This window comes from Squalius cephalus (assembly GCF_949319135.1).
Source record: "Squalius cephalus genome assembly, chromosome: 7".
Taxonomy (NCBI): domain Eukaryota; kingdom Metazoa; phylum Chordata; class Actinopteri; order Cypriniformes; family Leuciscidae; genus Squalius; species Squalius cephalus.
Window position 1 is genome coordinate 23,730,042 of NC_137128.1, and position 17,886 is coordinate 23,747,927.

Consider the following 17,886-nt stretch of genomic DNA (forward strand, 5'->3'; position numbering starts at 1 on the left):
TTGGAATGAGCCTCGTAGATTGTCCTGCTAAAATGTACCACATGGTGGCGCCGTCTGGCTGGTTTTCTCTTTATCTGTGACCACTTCACTATATGAACTTCCAGAACTTGTCATCACTGCGGCTGGAAAGTTTTACTCTCCTGTTTTGTGCAGGGAAGACATTTCTGATAATACAGGTTGCACAAATCAACACAAGAGGTCATTATATTAAAGTCAGCGTGAAACTGCAATCACAAAAAGTTTTACATTTATACTTTGATGTATTTCTGAGCATTAGGGATATCCCAAAAAATGTGGGTTGGGACTTGTTTTTTTTTTTTACAATCTATGGTTGGGACTTTTTGATTTTATCACTGGGAAAATTTTATTTTGAAAAGTGATCTGTATATGACAGATGTAGGAGGAGAGGGAAAGTTGTCTTCACAATCACATGCATTGCATTAGAAAATATATTACAAGAATAAATAGGGCCAGTTTTGAAGTGAATATGTGAGTGGTTTTGAACTACTTTTCCTAAAGTGATCACCGGAGGTGTTATGACCAAACCAAAAGTAATTTATTTATTTATAAGAAAATTTCTGTAAATGTGCCAGTATTAGCCAATTGGCCATTTTCTTATTGTGGTCCTTTGTCAAGATGGACATAGTCTATTTTTTCAGATGTTTTACTGTTAGTTTAATAAATACCATGTTTCTCAAAGGGATAGTTCACCCAAAAAATACATTTCTGTCATTAATTACTCACCCTCATGTCGTTCCAAACCGTAAGACTTTCGTTCATCTTCAGAACACAAATGATAATTTTAATGAAATCTAGAGATTAAAAATATCTCAAATTTGGTAAATGGAAGCTCAAACATGCAGGCTTGAAGTTCGAGAACCAATGAGGTTCATTCTTGCATGTCAAGCAATTACTGTTGAGCTTTCATTTACCATATTTTAGTGCTCTATGTATGTTTGCTGATCAGTGTTTAAATGTGAATACAAGCCTAAATTAAATCTGTTTGTCATATAAAGGGATCATGTCTCTTTAGAAGACTTGAATTAAACCACTCAATTCATATGGGTTTATTTTATGATCTCTTTATGAATGTTCTGAACCATGTTTTGGGTGAATAGACTTTCAGTGGAGGAACAGAAATATCTCTGATTTCATTAAAAATATCTTTCATTTGTGTTTCAAAGATGAAAGTCTTGTAGGTTTGGAATGACGAGTGAGTAACTGATGACAGAATTTTAATTTTTGAGTGAACTAACCCTTTAATAGACATAACCTATAGGTAAATAATATAATTATCACAGTTACCACACTAGTTCATGCTAAAGTGTTGTAAGCGAGAGGTCCTTCACCACAGGACAAAGATGACATGAGAACAGAAGTGTGTGGACAAGTGTTAGAGACAGTGTTAGAGACGTGTGTCGCCACACACACATCACATACACACACACACACACACACACACACAAAAGCAGGGGCAGGTGACAGTGCATGCTACCGCATGCTGCCCTGTGCTCAAACACATTGTGCCCACTTCCTCTGGAATGACTCAAACATACTCTCTTTGTAATAGTGTAGCATATCTGACTTTTGTTTTTGTTGCATTTTTGCAATTGTTTGTGGTCTGAGCCCCACAAAGCACACGAAATCTGATTTTTACAAACCCGATCTGAACCGCATAAATATGTTGTTTCATATCTAATTAAAATGCGAGTTTGAAAATAGTTGAACTCTAAACGTTCAGATCATATTTCATGTCATTTTTCATCATTTATGATGTGATGCAAATGTAACGTCATACTGGCATTCAGTGTGTAATAAATGGGACATGAGCAAACAAGAAAGGAGTTTCAGACACTGCATATTCACTATTGTGTAAGTATAGTAAATACAGTCTGACACTTAGGTTGTTTTAAATTCTCTTTTCGTCTTGCATCTCTTGTCGTCGTGTTGATGCATAAGTCATTACAATGGGAACTGATATGGATATTGACTATTGTACGCTGTTTTAACAAATTATTCAGAGTTCATCACTCGCAAAATGACAGTGCAGATAAAAAATGAATAAATAATTGGTCTTACAAAGCTCATGGAGTCTGCAGAAGCATGGATCACCACTAGCAGTGATTTTTGAGACCAAAATACAGATGAATGTCTGAAGAGACGAACACTGAAATCTCATTCATTTGTACTGTAGGTAATTGGGTCTCCATAAGCTCCTGCTCTGCATTATACCTCCAATACTTTTAGGAATATACACACACACACATGCTTGAGCTTCCATCAAAGTCACAGCAGTGGCTAGGGTCAGAATGTAAATCTGGAAAGAGTGCTGAACTTTCTACTCACCTTGTTTATTTGCTGCGATTGGGCTGTTTGTCTCTCTCCAGCAGAATTCGATTCCACTATGAAAACAAATGCATGTTTCTGATGAGCTGCACAGATTTCATACTTGGAACAACACCATTTCTCTCCCAGCGTGTTTGTGTGCTCGTGAGTCTGTTTGCGCACAAATCCAAAGGCCAGATTTGTTTATCAAGTTAATTAGTTATGTTATAGCGTGGATCTCAAAAGGTTTTGTTGATGCTTTTCTCCATACCGTGGAATAAATCTGGTTCAAATCAAAATGCCCATCATCCCATCAAAACTGACCTGGTGCGCTCATTAGAAACTTGGCACTGGGTCTTTCAGAACAAGTCCTCAATGAAGTGCTCTAGTCCAGAGTTTTGATGATGATGATGATGTGACCACATTCTGTGACACAGAACAGGGCCTGAACATAATTCTGACTCAGTTTCAATGACATACAAGGGTCTCCAAGATAAAGAAACACATGCACTGGAGTAGAAATATTCTCTTTGCTTTAAGATGGTTTCATCTGTGTAGGCCTCACCACATGATTTGATTTGACTGACAAAAGGTTTTCAAATATTAATAATCAGTGAAGAACATTTGTACGGAGGCCCACAATTGATGTGGGGGGAAAAACAAGATAGCGTGGTCACACTTTAACTAAATTATAACGAGGGGGGTTATCCCCCCCCCCCCCCCCCCCGCATGACCAAAAAAAAAAAAAGATTATGCCAAACTGCTTCTCTCTTTTCAAGGATTGCACTGTTTTAATTAGGCTTTTTTTTCTTTCATTGTGGTATCTGGACAATATCATTGTGATATTTTGACTTTATTGTATAAATTTAATTTTAGAAATTAAAATCATGATCTTCTAAGAAGAGATGTATTTAAACAATTGACTTTTTTTTCTTTCACTTTTCATATAGGAATTGGTCAAATATACTAATGACACCACAGAAAAGAGCAACCTACGAGTAGCCCTTGATGCCATGAGAGTAAGTATCGATTTCTTATGGAATCTACAGCAAAAACGTACAGAAAGTACAGATTATCAATTTGTTGTCATAATTAAATGCTTAAAGGTGCAGTAAGCGATTTCTGAGAAACACTTGATATTTGAAATCAACCCAAACAACCCCTCCGTTCATTGCTCCGCCCCCAAAAATGCACGAGCACGCAATGCAAGAGTGGATGTCTCTTAATCATAGCAAGATGATAAATTAACGATAAGGAAGAACAAAAAATAAACATACAGTACAGAAGTACATGCATATAAGGAAGAGTTGATAGTTAGTCGCCAGCAGCACACCAGCTCCAGATCCAATGACACTCAAAACTGTCCTTTTACTATAGCTAACATTACAACAACAGCATATCTTGGTTCTGTGAAACATAGCAAAACCAATGTTTCTCACGAATGGAGCAGAAACAACGCAACCTTGGCGTCAGATTTCAGTTCTTCTGTTTCAGATTCTGTCTCTCCTGCGCTGGAAAGCTTTTCTAATATTAATGCGGGTTCTAAAGTTCTTGCCTGATCTTAACCCTTCTTTTTTCAGTTATATTCCTCTGACCTTTTCTCTTTCGTCTTTCTTCAAATCTCTCCCATAGGCTTTAGTTTTGTCACTGTCATGAACCATGAATGGCTACTTGCTAGCAGGTTGCCAGTGGTATGTACTTTAGGTAGTACTGTGCAGTTTCGTCAATGTTCAGAAGTACACTAGCATATAGATGGCCTCAAAGCTAACACACATGGACTAGAGGTTGAACGACTTCAGATTTTTTGAAGTCGACATTTATGTGATTAAAGTTGAGTCGACTAGTCGCTGATGATGCAATTAATAAACAAATAAGCCTGAACCTCGAGCTGAGACTTGAACGCGGGTCGCCTCGTGCACAGCTATGGCATATATGACACAGCCTACGAGGCTATTGCTTCTACATAACAGCTTATTTTTTATCAGTTCTTTTGTCTTTGGGTCGTTATATTTCTCACAGATTTCTGCTCGTTTTAAATCAGATATAGATAAAGTAGCTCAGTAAAGATTAGCTACATTTATATTAATGCAGCATTAGTGAAAGAGCGATAAGCGATAGATAAACTATTTCTGCGCTAAACTGTTTCTGTGTGCGCACGATCTGCACGTGATGTGCGAGCTACAGTGTATGTGCGTTACAATGCAACAGCTCTTTGGTTTAGAACGGCAATTAACTTATGTGTACAATAAGCTATATAAAACGTGCGTTCACCCGATCAATTTTGAGCATCCAGATGGTATAATCAAACATATCTTGTGGAGGGCTCTTGGAGTATGCATTTTTTTTGTCATTTTAACTGTTGGAAACTGAGCGTAAAAGTGGACTTCAAAGATTTCTTATCCTGTTGCGCCCTCTGTAGGCCATGATCTGCGACTAGTCGACGTCAGGCTTATATGGCAGATAATTAAATTCGACTAGTCGACTTGTCTGTGCGGCTCCTATCAAAGACTAAGGCTGTGTGTCCACCAAAGCTTTTTTTTTCAGTTTAGATGCTTTGCTTGCTATGATACGGAATATCCGCGGAGGTGTTACTAGTATCTCATTTCTTAGATCGTTTGTTTCTGTGCTGTTTCTATATAAAAATATTGATTAAATGTAAAGTATTTGCTCTGGCTCTTGTTTTAAATTATTTTGTTCCGTTATTATGCTTGTTGTTGTCATCTATTGACGTTGTACAAGCAGAATGTGATGGTTGGTTGGTGTGGTATTTGTCCCGCCCCTTCTCCAGTGTGATTGGACGGCTGACAGTGATGAGTGCTGCGTTTTACCCAAAGTTGAACATTCTTCTACTCTCGGCGACCGGTAAAAACCGCAGAGCTCCCATTGAGAACAATAATTGGAAAAATATGCCAGCCGCGTGAAAAAACGCTTTGGCCTAAACACAGGGCATAAAAGCCGCAAAACTCTCATTTTAAGACGTCACACTTATACCAGCCTTGATTTCTATTTAGAATGTGACATCAGCTCATTCCTGCATGTTCTTGGTAATGTTTTAATATTGATGAGATATTATGGGGTTCTATACGTGAAGTGATGTCAACGCCTCATATCTGTCTCACTGGCAGAGTAGGTGGAAAGCAGATTAATGGTTATGTGAGGATCAGTAATGGAACAGAGGCCTGCAATGATTTAATTTGTTGGAATTATCCTCTCAGTGTCGATTGGTTTAGCCAAATGGGAGCGGTGAGAGTTGCTCAGACAGGGACTGAACTCATCTACCTGCCTGCCTGTAAAATGGTGTGTTTAATTTAGACTCATAAGTGAGTGTTTGAGCAGAGGCTGCCTTTTAAAAAGGAAATCACCCGAGATCCACGTCATCCCAGTGGGGCCTTTTGAAAAACCTCTTTTGAAATCTGGAGATGTTTATTCTCGCGGATGAAATTAAATAATTTCCTGTGGAGAGATAAATACTGGATTTATTTTTCATTTATTTCATAATTATTTTATTACTAATTATACTGTATTGTCAATGCAATTTCAGTGAACAGTTGGTTTAAAAATAAGCATCAATTTCATAATGTAGTTTTCATAATGGTTTGTCTCTCTTTTGTTTTAATGACAGCAAATCTGATAATCATGTTCTCCAGCATGATTGGAGATTTGAAAAAAAAAAAGCATCTCAGAGAACGAGTTACATGATCAATATCACAAATTTACTTATCTGATTAGTAACTTAGAAATAGTGGAGAATCAGACATATTTCATTTAACATATATACACTATCGCTCGAAAGTTTAGGCTCAGTAGTATATTTTGAAAGAAATTAATACTTTTATTTAGCAAGGACACATTCAATTTATCAAAAGTGACAATAAACACATTTATAATGTTATTTTAAATAAATGCTGTTCTTTTGAACTTTCTATTCATTATAGAATCTTGAAAAAAATGTATCGCAGTTTCCACAAAAATATTAAGTAGCACAACGGCTTTCAACATTGATAAGTTAATAAGTTATAATAAGTCATAATGTTTCTTGAGCATCAAACTGGCATATTATAATGATTTCTGAAGGATCATGTGACACTAAAGATGATGATGCTGAAAATTCAGCTTTGACATCACAGGAACAAATTACATTTAAAAATATATTACATTTTAGAAAATGGTTATTTTATATTGTGATATTTTTTTTGTTTACTTACTTTATTTTGTTAGATAAATGCAAATAAATAAAATCCTTGGTATTACAGACCCAGAACTTTTGAGCTGTAGTGTATATCATTTTACATCAACGTTTCTTTAACGTTTTGTTATTATCAGTATTATTATTATAAAAGCGAGTCAGGGTTTGGTTTAATGTTAGTTGCTTGTAATTAAGCATAGTTTACTGCTATTTCTGTAGTAAATACTGTTCATGTAACGTGTCACAAGGACAGATCAAAAAGAGTTACCAAAACTGTATTACCATTTTGCTTCTTCTGTTTATTTTCCTGTTTAATTAGTTAAAAAAAAAAAAAATCCATATAATTGTGTGTATATATGATATGCATAAATCTAGGTCATTTTCTTTTCCTTCATTAAACAGGACTTAGCCCAGTATGTAAATGAGGTGAAAAGAGACGTTGAGACTCTGAGGGAGATTGATCAGTATCAGAGATCCATAGAGAATTTGGTAAGTTGTACATATTAAGCATGCCCTCTGCTTTTAAAAGCATAGTTTACTTACGTCATCATTGTTTTCCTGTCTGTTCATGAACTTCCCTTCACAGAATCAGTGCTTACTTTCTTACGGAAGACCGAAGGGTGACGGTGAAGTCCGTTTGGTGTCAAATGTGGACAAACGTAGACAGGACAGGTGAGGCTTAAGGCAAAAACCTTTACTGCAGTCCACTCCTGGTTTTACTTTCATGCCATGTCATGACGTGTCGATGCTGCAGACATATTTTTTTGTTCGACGTCGCTGTAATCGTCTGCAAGAGGCGTGGGGACAACTATGAGATGAAGGAAGTGATCGACCTCAATCATTTCAAGATCACAAATAACCCCACCACTGATAAGGACAGCAGAAAGGTCAGTGAGAAACATAGTAACAGGAGGTTTTAGGCTCAGAAAACTGCACCCAAACATCAAACAGTCATATTTTTCTCATGATCCCAACATCTGCTCATATTCATCATATTGTTCCATTCTGAAGTGTTTTATAGAGGTCGGACTAGAATAGAAATCACTCGAGCGTTCTTGTCTTCTTCACACATGGCTCAACATAACTCTCCCTTAGATCTCTTTTGATCTGTTAGTGTCATAGAATAGTCTTTGCTGATTTTTTTTTTTTCCTCTGTAAAAAGTGTTTATGTCCTCCAGGATACTGTAGGATATTCTAGCGATATCCAAACCATTTTAAGGACGGTGTGACTTACCAAAGTGCTTTTTTATGCAAATTAGCTGTGCTGTTGTAAGCTCTTTGAAACCGCATAAGTCAGTAAAATTTTCAAATGCAGTACATAGGAAAAGTTTATCATTTCAGATAGAATACACGGTGTAAAAAACCTTTTTAGATCAAATAAATAATGCTAAAAAACAAATGTTCAAACAACCTCCAGGAAGTACTGCTTCTCAGTGCAGTTTTCCAGCTACAATATGCTTTAATATATATATATATATATATATATATATATATATATATATATATATATATATATACACTGTATGTAAATATATACTGTGTATATATGAGTTGTTTTCCTGAAATGGCCATTTATGCGGTGTTGCCCTTTTTGTTGCTGTCTTTGCTCTCCATGTACATTTCTTATAGGAAGAATGAGATGAAGAACATAATACTGAAGTATTTAAAAACATGTTAATAAAGAAAACAACTTTCATAGAACAATTCAATCCAATTTTTTTATAACTCATCCGTTAACATTTATTAAGCCTTAAAGTTCTGCATAATTAAGGGCGTGGCCACTTGAGTGACAGGTGGATTGCCTCTGCTGTCACTACCAGCCATTTGTCTGCTGTCTGTCAGCGTCATGTCACCTCAGCTAAGTTCACCTGCTGAACGTGGCATCTCTGCCGTGTTTGTGCTTTTTTTCGGGATTATTTTATACAATTTAATACACTCATCAGGGACGTGCACAGACATTTTGAGGGGCAGGGGCTCAAGTGAAATAAAGGGCACTTCTCATAATTACGTATTTTTTTTTCTTTTTTTAAACAAAAAAGTATATATATGTACGCAACTCTAACTTCCTTTTTAAAAAATAAATTTAAAAAGTTAATTAATTTTATCTTCCTCAAACTCACGCAATTGTTTCATTTTCAAAAGATGTCTACAAAATAATCAGTTCACACAGAAACCATGGTCTCCTTAGTATTCACTAGGTTTATAGAGCAGCAAAGGAAACCATTCCACAATGTGCATGTTTTGAAAACATTTTCTATGCTACTAGTTTCAAGTATATATTTATTAATTGTTTAAATACTTTTTGTTTCACAAGCAAAATAACTTTTTAGCTTCACACAACCAAGCATCAGAATACTGAATTGCCTTAATGTTTTAATCAAATACATTAATATTATTATTGCTATGCATGTACACACACAGACACATACACAATAACTGATGGTGACTGACATGGACTTAGTTTCACATTTGAGGAGCAGGGAGGACTATCATCAAATAAAACCTTCAAAATCCACATTTAGATGGAGTTTGTTTTAAACCTACTACACTCTTAAAAATATTCTGTGGCTTAGTAAATATTACAGAAATATTTAACTTTATTAACTTAATAAAATCTCTGAAAATCTTACTTGATTGTTTTAATTAAACTTACCAAAATAATTGAGTAAAAATTCAATAGGCTAAAAGCCAATGTCATGTATGTATTTGTGGTTGTATGGAATACTATTTTATAAAGGTTTAGAGGAAATAAAAAAAGTTAAATTACTCATAAATAAAAAGTTAATTTATAAATATTGTTATTTTTAATGTTTAATGTTAACTTATTTCTACTCAGTTTTATTTATTAATGTACCAGATGCAGTTACTCAGATTTACTACATTTTTTAGAGTGTATCCTCCATCTGTTTGCATCTGTAGATTTCTTCTAAATTCACCAATTTAGATTTCTAAATTTCAGGGGGAAAGACTCTTGATGTAAGTCATTAACTGGGGACGTTCTGTATGCAAATTAGGCATCAACTAGTTAAAATGCGCACATTTGCATCTAATTGACAGGGCAATGCAGGTAAATAGGATAAACAAAATAACTAAAGCATATCACCTGGTGGTGATATATGCTTATTTTATTACTAACTTATTTTATTACATGGCTTGGTTGAATTCCAATGCATGATTTGCGGTGTGTTATTTCTTGATAACAGACCGCTGTGCGGAGTATAACAGACCGTTGGCATGAAAAACGTTGCGTTGCTATGGACTCTAACCGTAGAGACTGGGCGTACTATTTTCTTTAGCGGAAGCAATACAATCGGGTTTTAATCGGGAGAGAGAGAGAGAGAGGGAGCGCTTCAGAACTCCTGCCCTGATATTTAGATATACTATTCTTCAATAAATATATTTGTTTGACAGGGAAGCTGTGCGCAAAAAGGAATATATATTATTTTTCAAAAAAAAAAAAAAAAACACCCCAGAAAAAAGGGCACTTTCTCTCCAGGAATAAAAAGGGCAGGTGCTCAAGCCCCCTTTGATGTCTATGTGTGCACGTGCCTGACACTCATTATACCTTTGCCCACGCCATTGGATTCCGTTGTTGTCGAGTATCGAGAGAACAACCAGCGCTGTTTTTCCAGTTGTTTTCCTCTGTGAACATGCACTAATGGATGTCTGACAATTTCATTGCTTTTTGGAGTTTTCAGATTTAAAAACATCTATAGATATAGAGGTTTTGCCCGGTACCGTTGCTCTCACGGAACAGATAGACTATGCTTATTTACGGTCAGATGAAATCCTGCAGGTGTCGGTGCTTTCTCCGTCCATGCAATAAATGCACATCCTTGAATGAGCGGATTTCTAGCGCATTTACTTGAACTTCTTAGGTAATATCAATGGTTTAATCCATTTGAGAGGCGGCCAAAATCAGAATTTAAAATGGACTGAATAAAGCTCTTTACGAACTTGACGTGCGATGCCGCGCTGACTGACATGTATGCGCATGAATCACTGTCACACGCACAAGCTCACAGCAATATTGTAGCCTAAGTTACTGCATAATACATTTTTAACTAGCAGAATAATACAGCATCACGATACACATGGTCTCACTTTTAGCCATGTCTTTTAACTATTATAGTATTTCGATAGGCAAAAACATGAACTTTAACTATTGGCTTTCAGGTGCGGAGCTACGGGTGGGCCTGGGTGGGCCTAGGCCTAGTGACAGCTTGCCCACCCAGTCAGATCCAGGGAAATATTTATTTTATTTTATTTCAATTCTTCAATAATTATTGTAAATGTGATTTGTTTTTTCATGCATTAAAACATGCATCCTAATATTAATAAGAACATGCTAATTCGTCTCTTCAGTTACGTCACACACCAGCGCCCAGTAGTAATGTTCTTCTTCGTGCAAACATCCGGATTTCAACCAGCAGCGCCCTTTTTATGTTATTACAAAAATGGCTAAACCGCTATCTGTGATACATTTAATGAAGAAAAACGTCTTGAAAATGGCTTTACATCATTAAGTCAGCTGTCACTTTAGCGCGAGGCCCTGTGCGGTCGCATTGGTACTGCCAGTAGCATATAGCATTAGCTTCTAAAGGGCTGTACACACCGGGACAAATATCGGCGCAGGTTATTCGCCCGCGTTTTTCAACGCGTTTTTTGTGTTCACACCCAAGCGATTTTCGCTGACAATGAGCCGAGTGAACATGCAAATTCATTCCCTGACATTAGATGGCGCTTAATACCACTCCATAACAGTTCTCTTTTATCAAGATTTTTGTAGTCGCTGTCGCGTTTGTCATATAGTTCTTTATGTTCCGACACCAACGAGACCAGCAGCTCTACATTCATCTTGCCTTGCATCTTCCTCGTCTTATTTCTTCCCGGCAGTGTAGACGCTACTTGGCGTATATCTTCTTCGCCGTTACGTATGTGTGCTCGGCAAGACCGTTTTGTGTTTGAAGTTGTGTTTTACTGTAACTTCAGAAGCTCCAGACACGTGAGCAAAAGCGCCAATCTCATTGGTCGGATAGTTTTTGACGCGGCGCGTCAAACCAAAAAAACGAACCCGAGGCGTTTTTTAAAAAAATTACGCTTTTGCGCGTGCCGTTTTTCGCGTCGGTGTGCACACTCACATTGGCACCCTTTGTTTAGTCATGAGGCGTTAAACGTCGGTGAATATCGCGCGCGAAATTCGTCCCGGTGTGAACAGGCCTTTAGCCTGAGCAAACTCGATCATGTCGAGCTAGGCGGGTGTGGTTTAAGCAACCAGACACCTCAGCTCCACCCACGTCCCACCTCTTTGCCCATTTTCTGTTATCCGGGAGTGACGCCCGGTGACGCGCTGGTGACGGCCAGCTCCGCCCAGCTCCGCCCACTTTTGGCTTTAAAAATGCTCTTCAGAAACCTACGGGTGACGTCACGGACACTACGTCCATATTTTTTTACAGTCTATGAACGTGACCTGCCATAATTAACGCTACACTTGATTTTTCTCACGCATTTAAATTTGTCAACTAGAAAACTATACCTGTTTTTGTGAGTCAACTGTCATTCAACAGCCTAAAATTTAACAGCCAGACCTGTTCAAGCTGAAAAATAGCACCAAATTATCAAGCTGTCCCTTAGCCTGTAATGGTAAGTGTAACAGATCAGGCTAGAGAGCCCATTGCATACTGTTGCAGACAGATGTTACTGCTCTTTATGAGGCTTGATGGATGGTGATGTATCGCTGCTGCATTTCAAGTCACATTCTGCATGCTGAACCAACTGCTGTGGAAAGACTTGGTTGCTTTTGACAGTAAACAATCTGAAGTCTGTGTTCATTGTGCAGAATATTCCATGTCGTGTGAATCAGAAGTGGCCATATTAAATTGTGTATATATAGAGGTTGCAGAACTGTGTACTTAGATTATTTTTTTCAGTCTGTGAAGGCAGACAGCTCAACCTCAGGTTACCTTTGGTTTTCTGATGTTCTTTTTGGGCTTAGCAATAGTCGTACAGATGTAAAAATAATGCGGACGTGTCTTTAAACTTGTGATATTTTTTTCTCTTTTATGCCTTTCACCAAAAGGAAGGTTTCTTCTGAACAGATGGTCTGGTGAAATCTGTCTCAAGGAGACCTTGGCCAAGCAAAGCCCTGCTGGCTTTTCTGTTTGAAGTGCCTTTCTGCCACTCCTCAGGACACATACACACACTTAATACACTGAAGGATTTTATTCCTTCAACCAAAAAACACTCAGACATGGCCATATAAAAATCTTTAAGAATATAGTAAAACTTTATAATAACCATCATTAATAAACATTATCACATTTATGTAATGCTCAAATTATGTATACATTTACTTTAACACATTTACTTTTGGAGGAAAGAAAAGCTTGTAATAGTTATTGCAAGGGCTTTAATTATATTTAAATAAAAAAAAGACTGCTTTTACTACTTTTAAAGTCTCACCTGGGTTTAATTTATAAATAAATTTGCTGATAAGAAGGTTTTTTTCCCCTTTTATTGAAAAATATGGATTTTTTTTCTGTTCACGTGTACTGAACACATCCTTATATTTCAGTCTTTTGATGACACACGGAACAGAATATTATGCTTTTCAGATAAACGTATTGACTGTATTAAGCTAATTTAATTTCGTAAGTTAACGTAAACTTTGGCAGCTCATTTTCATATTATTTATTTGTTAAGGATTCTGTCAGGTTTGTTATTAACCTGTTGATAAGAGTTACTATTGCCAGAAATACTTGGCAAAATTGTCTGACTCGAACAGTGTTATTTTAATACTATTGATATACTATTATAGTATTTATTAATATTTTGAACTAACTTTTACTTTTATAGTTTTTAATTTAATTTTAGTTTTAGTATTCTTTTTTTGTGTTTTGTTCATTTTAATTTCTATTTAGCTTCAATTCATTTTATAACACTTTTAGTAATTTCAACTTATTTCAGATAGTAGTTGCTAAGGCAACTCTTCTAAATTTCATTTACGTTTTTTTATCTAATACTTTTAATTTATTACAGCTCTATTTCAATTACTACAAATAATATTGAACAGTTTTAGTTTTACAACACTGGCCTGGACAGAGGCATGGATGGGATGCTGCAAATGTAGTCTGCATAAATGCGACGCCACAAATGTACTTATGCACAGCACACACACATACACATTTTCACATACACACTGAATAGTTGCTGATGAATGTGTCCACTCACCCAAGGTTGCCTCTGGCTGTCTATTACCGTGTAAAATAAAATGAGCCCTTTGCCCCCGTCACCCACCAAGCCTCACCGCAATCTTCCATCACAGCTTTAAACCAAACACCACAACCCTTTAATTTTCCAGTACATCAACTTTTTCTGCCACTTATTACAAAAAGTCTTAATGTAAATGCATATTTGAAAGATAGGTCTTTACATAAAAGTCTAATTTGTATCTTTTAAGCAGTTATTTTGCTCTGTCTTGTCCTCTGGCAGTGGTGCTACGGGTTCTTCCTCACCCACCAGCAGGGGCAGATTGGATTTGAGTTCCTGTTCAAGACAAAAGAGCTGAAGAAGAAATGGCTGGACCAGTTTGAGATGGCCATGTGAGTTTGAACTTTCTTTGTTCCGTGGAACGCAAAAGGAGAAGTTTTGTTTTGCTCTTCTCTGTGCAATTTCAATAAACAAGAACCAGAGTCTTCAAGCTTTAAAAACAGCACAAAAGGTACTGGAAGGTATGAAATTATGAATTGAAGTAATTCACTGATAATCTTCCCCTCCATTGAGCTATTAACCAAATTGTTGAGATCCAACTTAAGATAACTGTTTTTTGAGAGTGAGTAAATGACAATTTGTAAATTTAAATCAACTACTAATTATTTAAATGGGAAAATTTGAAATTAGTTGGGTGATCTTTCATACTTTCAAACTGCATTCAAAATAGAATAGTGCACGACAATAGGAAACATCTGCTTTTTTATGTTAGAGAGAGAGAAAATGTTTGCACACATCATCTTCTATTCAATATAGCACCCAGCATGATTATATCGATGCCATTTGATGTCAAGCAGCTTACTTCTCTCTAGTACATGGTGACATTCTGCACCTGGGATGCTGTTGAGATTTGATGGCACAGTGTATTTACAAGGGCTACGCTGAAAGAAATGAATAGCGAGAGAAGAGGGGGGAAACTAACGAAAGTTCTGATTTGGAATTTGTGTAGGTTCAAAAGAATACGCCACGCCTTGTGCAGAGAGTCTGAAATTATGTTTCCTCTCCCTCTTGATTTATATGTCACCCTTTAAAAAATGTGTTTCTGTACGCACACGTATACATGTGGTTGACTGCGTAATGATCTGAAATGTGCATTCAAACAACAAATTACACCTGCTGCATGCACACCGCTCTCTTGATGCAAGAATCAATCTTAGAGTTGTTTGGGCAAAGAGATTCCCCAATGCTCTGATTCGTGCCCAGAATCTGTTTTTGGTTCCTGTCTCCACGGGCCACAACACTTAAACATGCAGTTTAACTCACACAGTTAGTTTGTCATTTTTCCAATCAGTCAACTTTGCACCATCGTTTTTCCATATTTCCCATTTTCCATTTCAGATCTAATATTCGCCCTGAGAATGCCACGTTTAACTCTCACCTCTTCAGAATGCACACTTTCGAGATGGCCACCACCTGCAGCTCCTGTCATATGCTTCTCAGGTGAGCTGTCATTAGACTTCTGAGGCTGCTGTAAATTGTGTGTTGAAACAAGTTAATCAGTATTAACCACTCAGATCATTCAAATAAAGACCTTATGAAATTGCTTGATGAGCAGTTTTTTTCTGTGCTTTCTGGGCAGTGACATTGTAAATGTGTATATATCTTCGAAAAAGTGGTTTTGGGGTAGTTAGGGTAGATGCCATATTAAACTTGACACAGATGAAAACAAGGCTGCGAGAGATAGGCCATATACTAAATGGAACCCCGAAATCTTCCTCCGAGTCAACACTTTTGTCATGTATTGCCGCTTTGACAGTCGGGTAGAAGTTTGCTGCGAAGCACGTGGCTTCTGCAAAAGTGTGCATCGAAGGCGCATATCGGCAGCAAAGGGGGCACTAGCGAGTACCCTTCTGAAACCTAAAATGACAAATGGGACAGGGTGTGTCCAAACTTGGTCCTGGAGGGCCACTGTCCTACAGGCTTTGGTATGCCTCGCAGTAGCGGCCTACAGATTCTGGGTCTTATATTAAACATTTTGTAAGCTTTATATTCTAATTGCTGAATACGCAGACACACTTTTGGTGTTATTCAGCCTGAGGGTTAAGCTCTAATTTTGATTGACAGGCTTTAAGTACACACGACATACGCATAATGCTATCCTAGAATTGCCTTAAAGGGGTCATATGATGCTATTTTCGAAGATCATTATTTTGTGTATTTGGTGTAATAGAATATTACCATGTTTTAAAGGGATAGTTCACTTTGAAATTAAATTTTGGTATGTTTTAGCTTACCTGAAGGGCATCCAAGATGTAGGTGTCTTTTTTTCCGCAGTAGTTTCAATTTTGATATTTTTAGGTCAAACCGTTCTTGTCTGACAGTCATATCATGCAGGTCTGTGGTCACTGTCTCAAAGAGCATGCACAGAGTCCAAATTAAAACAATTCCCCATCGTTCAAATTAAACAATTCCCCATCGTAAGTACACATTGATGGCCTAAGACACGAAACGAGCGGTTTGTGTGAGAAAACGAACAGTATTTATATCGTTTTTACCTCTTATAACACACCCACGTCCAAGTGATCTGAGGGTGTGTGTCGTGTGTACGCAGACTGGTGCATAGGTATATACACTAGATGTCGCCTTGGCTACGGCAGTTCATTGGAACAAATGTCTTTAATGCGAAATCTAGTGTATATATCTATGCACCAGTCTGCGTACACGTCACACAGCAGGAAGCGCCCGCGCCCTCAGATCACTTGGACATGGGTGTGTTATAAGAGGTAAAAACGATATAAATACTAGGGCTGTGTATTGGCAAGAATCTGGCGATACGATACGTATCACGATACATGGGTCACGATTCAATATATTGCAATATATTTCGATACTGTGCATAAGGCGATATATTGGGATTTTTTTAAAGTAAAATATATTAAAAATATTTAAAAAAAGACATGATGTGCATAAAAGTCAAAGAAGTTTACTTTAGGTAAACAATTCAGCACACAGAAAATCAAACTGCCAGTTTGGGATTGTGGTTCACAGGTTCTTAGTGAGCAAATTTTTATATGCTCAAGTAGGCCATAATAAAAGAAAATAGGTACAGCCCCTGTCACAATACAAAACAACAACGTGAACTGGACGAAAATGAATGAAAGTGGATGAAAGTGAACAAAATGAATGTGTCATATATTGAAATCAAGTTTTATGTGATAAAAGATTTTAAAAGAACTGGACGCGCGAATGAGGCGAACCGCGCCGCGCTAAACGCCTCGTGCCGCAGGACCTCCAGAGGCGCGTGAACGCGTCTTTGCATGAAATCACTCGCGCCAGATGCTCTTTTCGCGTTTGGTGGGAACGATGCACGCGATTACATTTAGAAATAGACAAGCTTTGTTTCCAAATGCACCAAGCAAAGATATCCTTTCAATTGTATAAACTTTTATAAAGCCAGCCAATATAATCACAATAAACACATCCAAAATGAAATATTTAACATATATACGCAACGTCTAATTTGTAAACAAAATGATTTACGCACTAAATCCATCATAAACTCTGGCACAATTTGCCTATGTTTAAACTCTCAAGACAGACGTCACATCCCGAACCTCACAGCAATTGGCTGGCGACTGCGTTTTTCGCTTGATATTTGTATAAAGGAACTGTCTAACTTTTTGACGCTCTCGGTCGCTCTCAACGCTTTCTCCGGTCCGCTGTCAATCCTAAAATGTCCAGTGGACACGCACCGTTATAGGCGAGCCTGGCGAGGACACTAGTGGTGCGTCTCAGCATAGCTATATCTAGTGGTAGGGATTTAAACAACATAAACGTGAACCACTGTCTTACGGTCTTACCATGAATATTTTTGGACGTAAAAAAAAAAAAAAAAAAAAAAAATCGATATTGCGTTTTTGAAAATCGATACAGTATTGCAAAATAAAATATCGCGATACTCAGGTGTATCGATTTTTTCTTACACCCCTAATAAATACTGTTCGTTTTCTCACACAAACCGCTCGTTTCGTGTCTTAGGCCATCAATGTGTACTTACGATGGGGAATTGTTTAATTTGAACGATGGGGAATTGTTTTAATTTGGACTCTGTGCATGCTCTTTGAGACAGTGACCACAGACCTGCATGATATGACTGTCAGACAAGA

General features: G+C 37.2%; 1 protein-coding gene across 3 annotated transcripts in view; it reads left to right on the forward strand.

Annotated features, from left to right (window-relative positions):
- vav3b (vav 3 guanine nucleotide exchange factor b) overlaps positions 1-17,886 on the forward strand; it is a 55,469-nt gene that overhangs the window by 13,121 nt on the left and 24,462 nt on the right. For all 3 annotated transcript variants that reach the window (XM_079875755.1, XM_079875754.1, XM_079875756.1), the window contains exons 11-16: positions 3,276-3,344; positions 6,914-7,000; positions 7,098-7,183; positions 7,266-7,398; positions 14,003-14,112; positions 15,119-15,220. In XM_079875755.1, coding sequence (XP_079731881.1) covers positions 3,276-3,344; positions 6,914-7,000; positions 7,098-7,183; positions 7,266-7,398; positions 14,003-14,112; positions 15,119-15,220 — 587 coding nt within the window. The remainder of the gene's footprint in view (positions 1-3,275; positions 3,345-6,913; positions 7,001-7,097; positions 7,184-7,265; positions 7,399-14,002; positions 14,113-15,118; positions 15,221-17,886) is intronic.